The sequence below is a fragment of the Vespa crabro genome, chromosome 18 (assembly GCF_910589235.1).
Source record: "Vespa crabro chromosome 18, iyVesCrab1.2, whole genome shotgun sequence".
Lineage (NCBI taxonomy): Eukaryota > Metazoa > Arthropoda > Insecta > Hymenoptera > Vespidae > Vespa > Vespa crabro.
This window is the reverse complement of record NC_060972.1, coordinates 2,514,899-2,523,471: the sequence shown is the minus strand read 5'-3', so window position 1 is coordinate 2,523,471 and position 8,573 is coordinate 2,514,899. Positions and strand designations below refer to the sequence as shown.

Genomic DNA, 8,573 nt, shown 5'->3' with positions numbered 1-8,573 from the left:
AAAAAAAAAAAAAGAAAGGAAAGAGAAAAAACATTTATATACATTTTCGTGTCAATTTTGTTATAGCATAGACCTGCCTATGATAATTGAAAATTATTTCCATTAATCTATATATTTATAATATTTTAAATGATAATATGTATCAGAAATTTTATTTATCCAATTCCTCCACTTTTACCGCTTTACTTCTTCATATATATATATATAATCGAAATGTTATTAATATTATAAATGAGATTTTTGATAGTGTTAAAACATTTGTTTTAATTATGATCGTTTTACATGTTCTCTCATTATTACTTCATTTTATTTAATAACAATAAAAAAGTAGCATATATTTTCTGAGTTTGAAATAAATATTGTTTTCTAAATAAAAATTCATATATATATATATATATATATATATATATATATATATATATATATATATATCTATATATATATATATAGAGAAAGAGAGAGATAAAGATAGAGAGATAGAGAGAGAGAGAGAGAGAGATAGAGAGAAATGTTTTTAATTTTATATGCAGTTCATCTTACTCTAGTCATACTAGATATTTTTTCTCATTGTTTCTCTTGTTTTCTATTTTTTTAAACTATTATAATCAATCGGATATTACATTGCACTACTCCATTGAGCTATGAGAATTTTTCTATCTGCATTACAATATGTGTAACATGAAATACATAAAAAAGAGAGAAAGAGAGAGAGAAAGAGAGAGAGAGAGAGAGAGAGAGAGAGAGAGAGAGAGAGAGAAAGAAAGAGTGAACATTAAATTTAATATGATTTGCTTATAAAATCAGAGCAGCTTGACGTGTATAATAATTAAAATTCGAGATATATGAATTAATAGAAAATGATTAATAATATATAAAAAAAAAAAAAAAAAAAAAGAAAGAAAAGAAAAAAAAAGAAAAAATTACGTAATAAAATACAGCTATTAACAGCTGCTTGGCCAATGGCATATCTTAAAAATTAAAATGTATAATTAAATTTTGTTAAGTCATTACAAATCTAATAAATATTATTCATAACTATAAGCCACTTGCTTCTGTCTTAATTGTTGTAAGTATAAAATTAAAAAGAAAAAAAAAAAAAAATCCCTTCTAAATTGTTTTTATATACCTATACAAAAAAAAAAAAAAAAAAAAAAAAAAAAAAAAAATATGAAAGAAAAAAAGAGAGAAAGAAAGACGATATAATATAAATTCGTAGTCTACTGCTTTTAAACCTAGGTACAGATATAACACCTTTTTGTTTTTTTTTTTTTTTAGGCTGGAATTAACATATTTATCCTTTCTATATTCTTATATAATTTTATTCTAATGTATTATGTTATCGTGATTGAGAATTTAATAACATTAATCCAAGCTTTTCATATGCATATGTTAAATTTTTATAAAGACCTTTGGAACAACCATTTTCTTGGATGGTTTGGAATCTGTAAGTTTTAAAATTTTTATCTTGATCTATATAAGTAACAGCAGCCATTAGAGGGCACATAATAATTTTTGTGTGATCCAAGAAATTTATCTAAAAATAATATTCAACGAAATAAATGACATGAAATAAATAAATGTGAAATAATAAAATGATTAATAAGTAAAAAATTAATAATAATAAAATTAATTAATATAATATATGAACAATCTAGATAAAAGAAAAATTTCAAATTAAAATTAGCTTCAAGCAATAATATTGATTAAATAAAATCGATAGATAAATCGATTAGCTTACCTGTATCGTTCCATTTGTTAGTTGCATAACTACAGCAGTCTGTGTCCTAAACCATTGATGCATATAAGGTATTCTTGATAAGGAATCGCCTTGTTTTAAAGCGATCGATCCACCGGCTTTCATTAAATGCTCGTTCATGTATTTGAGGAAAAAATTCATTAACTTCATTTTCTTGTCTAAAATAGTTGGATATTCTTGAACGGTATAATATAATTCATTTCCATCGCGATTTATATAATGGATATTGAAACCATTGGCCAGCATTATCAGTCTTGTACCATCGTTAAACATAACACCTACTCCATCATCAGACAATTGATATCCAAATCCATATTTATCAGAATAATCAACCCATTTACTTATCCAAATTAAAGGCTGTGCAGCTGGATCAGTCATTTCATCTATAATGGTTTAAAAAAAGATAATATTATATTTGACATGTAATATTATAATAATATATAATAAAATGTTCTAACTGAAGAACTGTTCTATAAATTAATTCAAGTATTGTACGTATTAGAATTTGGCAAATTGTTAATTATAGATTAATAATCATTTGATATTATTGCAGTTATTAATCTAAAATATTTGCAAATAAAATACTGTTACTTTTAATTACAAATGACAAATTTTTAATTATAGATGAAATTTCTTCCATCTTTATAAATCCTGGAGGAATTGAAGGAATGATTCGATTAATATAAATCTCAACAAATGAAGGTGATTAGTCATATAACGTAAAAAGGAAAGAATATGCATGCCTGAGGGTTCCATAAGGATCTGGAATGGTTTTGGATATTCTGTAGAAAAGAAATTATTTCTTTTATAACATGTAAATAAAATTCTATTATAAGAAAATGTAATATTTAAAATAATCTTTAACATACCTCCAGAAGATGCTGTTTCGCTTGATGGTCTAGCCACTAATACAGCAGTCAATTGTTCTTTTAATGTCTGTAACATTTTCTTTATATCTAGATTTACTTTTTGCACACCATTGACATCTTCCGTAGGTTTTTTACGTGCTGGACTATTTGGCACACGGAACGTATTATCTTCTCCATCTCCACCGGCATTAAGATTCATTTCGGATAAAGGTTTACGTTGATTATGCATCTCCAACATATCCAAACGTGGTGGCATTGTTAAACACGAAAGTGGCAAACTTGTTGGCAAATGGCCTAAAAATAATATTGATAAATAATTGCACTTACATATTGTACCATTTATTGTATATATGATATAATGGAATGATTTTATTACCAGACGTAAAAAAGATATCCTTTATTAATTTAGATACAGGAGGACGTTTTGAAGGTGTCCCTTGTAGCATACTTGTAATCATTGTCATGGCAGGTTTACTTAGATGTGAAGGTGTTTTATATTGAACTTGTTTAATTCTATTATATGTTTCTTTTAAAGTTGATGTTTCAAATGGAGGTTTACCGACAAGTAAAGTATACATTATACAACCTATGCTCCACACGTCAACTTCATAAGAATGTCCTGCTTTAGTTAAAATTTCTGGAGCAATATAATTTGGCGTTCCACATAATGTTCTATAAAAAGTTGATACGTTATTCTCATTTATTATCAAACAATATTTTTTTTTCTTTTTTTTTTTTTTTTTTTTTTTTTATTTTTTTTTCTTTATATCAATAATCTTCAGCAATTACTTTTTTCTTTCTCCATCATGCTCCAATCGTGTCGCCAGTCCAAAGTCACCAATTTTAACTTGTAGATCATCATTTAAGAATAAATTACCTAATTTTAGATCTCTATGTATAATTCTATTTTGATGTAAATAATGTACACCTTCTAAAATTTGTTTCATATAATACCTAGTCTCACATTCTGAAAGTGCTTTTCTACGTTTATGTAGTTCCATCATTGACTAAAAAATAATTCTAAAGATATAAAAATTTGTCTAAATAATATCATTACAAAAGGTATACCAATTAACTTACTCTTTTACGGCAAAGTTCAAGAATAATATAAATATTTTGTGCATCATCAAAAAAGCCATAAAACCCAACAATGTTTCTGTGATTTAAACTCTGATGTATTGCAATTTCTTGCGTCATTTTTTCCCTTTGATTACTTTTTGTCATTATCGATTTGGATACAATTTTTCCCGCAAAAACATGATGAGATTTTGATTCTCTGATTTCATAACATCTAGCAAATCCACCCTTTAAACGATAAAAACAAAATACTCTATTATAATATTATAAATATATTTCATATGTTTTTATTTTCAATAATAAATTAAATGTCCAATAATTGAGATCAAAATACATTTTTGGTTATTATATTTTATAAACATATTTTTAAAATTTTACAAAAATCATGCTACTTAATATAATAGGAATATTAAAGTATGAATTCAAGCCAATGAAATAAAAATTTGAATCCATAAAAGAACATACAACTTTCATACAATTTCATACAAACATATGTATAGCAACAGGTTGTTATTCACACATTACCTTCATTCACAATATGATACAGATCATATTTAATTATTGATAAAGTGCATAAATGTAGAATTATCAGATTGAAATAATTAGAACATTATTGAAATATGATATGCACATAAAAGTCAAGATGGATCTTATTTAATGATTGTATGCAAATTAAACAAATAAAAAAAAAAAAAAAAAAGGTTGTTATGAAAACGATGTTTAATGTTTAAAGAACATAATAATAAAATGTGTGAAATTAACATATTAAAAAATTATAAAAATATTTCCATATTTTTAACGTAGTATATGGGATTCTTATGGTGACAAAAAAATTTTACTCACCTTACCAAAGAAACGACCTTTGAGATAACTTTTACCGGTATTAGAATCGTATATAACATCGGGAATAACGCACTCTTTTTCGTCTTTTGACATTTTTATGATTTTTTAGATATTTTATGTCGATATCAATATATAATGAAAATTTATGTCTTAAGTTAAAGACGCTATTATTGATACAGTCTACAGAACAGGCAACACTTCCTGGCACAATATATCTTCCTAGAAAATTCAAACCGCTGTTTTCGTATTCCGGAAGGCAAGCAACGGACTCTGATGTTTAAATTAAAGAAATATATCCAATCGCCTGAGGCTTCGTTGTCATGTGACTATAACAGAAACCAAATAGAATGGAGTTAAGTGTATATATGACGTATTTTTTCCAAGATTATTAGTGGTGCCATCTAGCATTCACCATGATATACTAACTTGTTTGATTCTATTTTATATCTATATTTATATACGTATATATATATATATATATATATATATATATATATATATATATATATATATATATATATATATATATATATATATACACATATATTTGATGTTAAACATATGCAAATGAATTACAATGGTATTTTTGTTTATACTGTAATTATTATTCGTTCTTAGAGTGTAATAATTTATAATTATTAAGATGACTTTTCATGAGTTTCAAATTATTGGTTAGTTCCATAGTTTAAGGAATGGACAAATCCGTATATATTGATAAGTTGAGTGTAGTATAATTATAGTAATATGACTATATTTATAATTATATAATAAAAAGTATAATATAATAATAAATTTTTTTCTTTCTTTAATATGTAAATATATACATTCATGAATTAATAATACAAGACATAATGTAAATTATATTATTTAGTTGAACGTTAATGAAAACGCTGCATGTATCTTGTATATCCGGCAAATCGGAACGCCAATTTGACTGATATGTATGGTCGATGAATCTTTTTCCGGGAGCCGGCGTCCATTTTCCTTCTTGGTTTGTCTTTAGTTGGCGCGTTTCTTGTTTATAAAAAAGCTTCGATATTTATTTGTTATACAAAAAGTAAGTATTTCAATGATAAAATATATAAAAATGTTCCATTAATAAATTCTATTAATATTATTCATATTTGATAAACGAATGTAAATCCCTTGATAATGTTTTATTGGTTTCGTGTTTTCTGTATGGCGTCTATGTTGTAATTATTTTGTTTTCGTATCATTTTTATGTTTTAACTTTTTAAGAAATTTTATTTGAAAGTTTAAATACCGAAGGAAAAAATGGAAGGTGCGCCAAGTGGCAGGGGCGGTTTTAGAGGTCGCGGTGGACCTGGTGGACCGATGAGAGGACGCGGTGGCTTTGGAGATAGAGGAAGGTACAATTTAAATTTAATTATATATTTTATTTAACTATATTATCCTCGTAATAACGAATATGTTTATAGAATTGCTTCGCTTTAACATGAAACATTTTGTGAATATGATCAAAGTAATGTTTATATTTTTGTATTAGGGGTGGTCCACCTAGAGGAGGTAGTATGATGCGAGGTGGTCGCGGTAGTGGACCTGGAGGTGGAATGAGAGGTGGTCCACCAGGTATTAGAGGTAGAGGTGGTCCTCCAGGAAGAGGTGGACGCGGCCATTTTCCACCAGGGTAATGTCATAATAAATTTCTATATAAAAATAATATAAATGTATAATATTTAATGTTAAAAATATTAGATATTATGTAAAATTAAGATAATTTATACGAGTATATTGTTTTTAGAGGTCCTCCAGAACCTGGAATGGCAGGTGGTCCTGGTGGTGGCCCTCCGCCCCCAGGATTAGGTGGTCCACCAAGAGGAGGAAGTAGAGGAGGTGGAAGCAGTGGTTTTCGTGGTAGAGGGAGAGGAGATTTTGGTAGAGGAGATAGTCGTACTCCAAATAATAATTTCCGTGGACGTGGTGGCATGGACAGAGGAAGTCGTGGTAGTTCGAGGTAAAATATTATGATTTTTTTTTTTATCATAATGTATTATATAATTCTTATTATTAATATTGACATAATTTATAATAGAGGTGGCTCGAGCAGAGGTGGTCCAGGTGGAAGAGGAGGTTTTGGAGATCGTGCTAATAGAGGTGGCAGAGGTGCACCGACGAAAAGAGCAGGTGGTCCACCGGGAGCAAGTGGTCCTTCGAAAAGACCAAGATTTGATCAACCATCTTCACAACCTTCTAATGGTTATGCAACACAACCTCCAAAGTAAGGATTTATGATTTATAATAAATATCAAATGTTGATGAAATATAATTAACAAATAATATTATTTTGTAATTTGTGATATAGTCAAGGTGGATATGGAGGAGGTGCAGGAAATGCGTATGGTGGAGGTCAACAACAGCCACCACAGCAGCAACCAGTAGGATACGGTGGAGGTTATGGATCACAACAAGGTTATGCACAGTCATCATATCAAGGCTATGAAAGTTATCAACAGCCACCTGACTATGCACAAGCTGCGGTAAAAGAATTCTTTCATTTATAATATGACCATACATTTACAATAATGAAAATTTATATATCCGTATTAATAAAACTTAAACATAATACTTATTATATAGGGGTATCCACCATCGGCGCCACCTGATAATAGGTATGGAGGAGCTCCTGCTGTGCCAGCAACTGGAGCATTTAATACTGGTGATCCTTATAGTTATGGAAAGGCACCACCTTCAGGTTAATATAAATATACTTTGTATTAAATTTTTTTTTACTTCAGCCATGCACGAGTGTTTTCGTTTTAGTGATGCTTCATTTTTATTAATGAACTTTACTGCATTATTAAATTAGTTATGCACGCATGCTTCTATGTACTCACATGTACATTTCTGTATTTGGTATATAAATTTCTATACCACTTATGAATCACATTTATTATGAATAATTTTGATTTGATTTATAAATTCTAAAAATCCTATATATATATATCTTATCTTTGTATGCTGATGAAGACATAGCTGCTTTTAATTGTAGATTAATATTACATAATACATGTACAGCTAGTTACCAGCAGGAGGCAGTAGCAGCTGCAGTTGCAGGGGGTGGGGGTCCGGGTTATGCTCCTGCTAACCCGTATGACGACCGATCTTCTAATGCTACCACCATGATCAACAGGGGTGGTTACTCTACGCAACCTTATGGTTAGTTCTTTCGTTCGATCATAATACTATTATTTTTTTGTTTTCCTCGGTTTGATAAAAACTTATTCATTACATATCATTTGTATGTTTTGGGTTTCCACATAAAAAATATTTAACGTGAATCGATTCAGACGAGAAACATTTTTAATAATTATAATCATCATCAATGTAAAATATGATTATAATTACTATGAATATATAATTATCATTTTTTCAACTTTAAGTTAAGCCAATGGGATATATAAATTATTGCGTTTTATTATTATTACTATTTTAAATTAATTAAAATATATGAATGTATGAATATATTTTTTATATATACATATATACATACATACATACATGTGTATGTATGTGTATACATTTTATATATATATATGTGTGTGTATATATATATATATATATATATATATATATAAAGCGTGAATAAAATTATATTCATTTGGATGCCAACACTGCAGCACTGCCTCCTGCCATTCTTCACAGCAACATTACTCTTTATCTTAATATCTTTTCGTCAACGATTAATTAAAGAGAATATAAATGTATAATATATATTTGATTTGTTATATTCGCATTCAATTACAGACTTTTTCTCGTCTGAGTCAAACTGAAATTATATTCTATAAGTGTTATCATTATAGAATTAGTTTAAGTTTATATTTTATGTGTTTACAGATTACCCAAATCAGGATGGAGTATACGGCAAACAGGATTATGGTAAGTACTGTTTAAAATTTTAAAACGTCGCATTTCAAAAAAAAAAAAAAAAAAAAAAAAAAAAAAAAAAAAAAAAAAAAAAAAAAAAAAAAAAAAAAAGAAAGAAAAAAAACAGTATTTTAGAGTACGAG

General features: G+C 27.6%; 2 protein-coding genes and 1 long non-coding RNA gene across 9 annotated transcripts in view; 2 read left to right on the top strand and 1 right to left on the bottom strand.

Annotated features, from left to right (window-relative positions):
* Nucleotides 1-1,303: 1,303 nt before the first annotated feature.
* Nucleotides 1,304-4,812, bottom strand: LOC124430293 (serine/threonine-protein kinase polo). Of its 2 annotated transcripts, none has more exons than XM_046976621.1 (7): nucleotides 4,546-4,812; nucleotides 3,706-3,930; nucleotides 3,415-3,632; nucleotides 3,002-3,297; nucleotides 2,626-2,919; nucleotides 1,739-2,139; nucleotides 1,304-1,534 (listed from the first exon to the last, which is right to left on the bottom strand). In XM_046976621.1, exons 1-7 carry the CDS (start codon nucleotides 4,636-4,638, stop codon nucleotides 1,337-1,339), a joined length of 1,725 nt encoding a protein of 574 aa, XP_046832577.1. In that variant the 5' UTR covers nucleotides 4,639-4,812; the 3' UTR covers nucleotides 1,304-1,336. The 2 variants fall into 2 exon arrangements, with proteins under 2 accessions (XP_046832577.1, XP_046832578.1); XM_046976622.1 differs by lacking the exon at nucleotides 4,546-4,812 and adding an exon at nucleotides 4,228-4,350.
* LOC124430294 lies at nucleotides 1,321-2,889 on the top strand. Its single transcript, XR_006943720.1, has 3 exons — nucleotides 1,321-1,444; nucleotides 2,381-2,458; nucleotides 2,752-2,889. It is a non-coding gene; the product is annotated as an uncharacterized LOC124430294 (long non-coding RNA).
* Nucleotides 4,813-5,446: 634 nt separating the features above from the next.
* The window catches only part of LOC124430496 (collagen alpha-1(III) chain-like), a 7,999-nt gene continuing 4,872 nt past the window's right edge, over nucleotides 5,447-8,573 (top strand). For 2 of the 6 annotated variants that reach the window (XM_046977169.1, XM_046977166.1), the window contains exons 1-9: nucleotides 5,447-5,602; nucleotides 5,801-5,915; nucleotides 6,053-6,193; nucleotides 6,308-6,520; nucleotides 6,599-6,784; nucleotides 6,869-7,043; nucleotides 7,144-7,258; nucleotides 7,582-7,722; nucleotides 8,401-8,442. In XM_046977169.1, coding sequence (XP_046833125.1) covers nucleotides 5,821-5,915; nucleotides 6,053-6,193; nucleotides 6,308-6,520; nucleotides 6,599-6,784; nucleotides 6,869-7,043; nucleotides 7,144-7,258; nucleotides 7,582-7,722; nucleotides 8,401-8,442 — 1,108 coding nt within the window. In that variant the 5' untranslated portion in view covers nucleotides 5,447-5,602; nucleotides 5,801-5,820. Of the gene's footprint in view, nucleotides 5,603-5,784; nucleotides 5,916-6,052; nucleotides 6,194-6,307; nucleotides 6,521-6,598; nucleotides 6,785-6,868; nucleotides 7,044-7,143; nucleotides 7,259-7,581; nucleotides 7,723-8,400; nucleotides 8,443-8,573 lie in introns of all 6 variants that reach the window. The other 4 variants (XM_046977171.1, XM_046977170.1, XM_046977167.1 and 1 more) reach the window with 3 other exon arrangements.

Excerpts from the sequence above, each read along its gene's own strand:
- LOC124430293 (XM_046976621.1), bottom strand. The coding sequence starts at position 4,638 with ATGTCAAAAGACGAAAAAGAGTGCGTTATTCCCGATGTTATATACGAT. Across the intron at positions 3,931-4,545 it reads AAGGTCGTTTCTTTGGTAAG|GGTGGATTTGCTAGATGTTA; the intron begins GTGAGTAAAATT and ends TATCGTTTAAAG. Across the intron at positions 2,140-2,625 it reads CGAAACAGCATCTTCTGGAG|ATGAAATGACTGATCCAGCT; the intron begins GTATGTTAAAGA and ends AAACCATTATAG.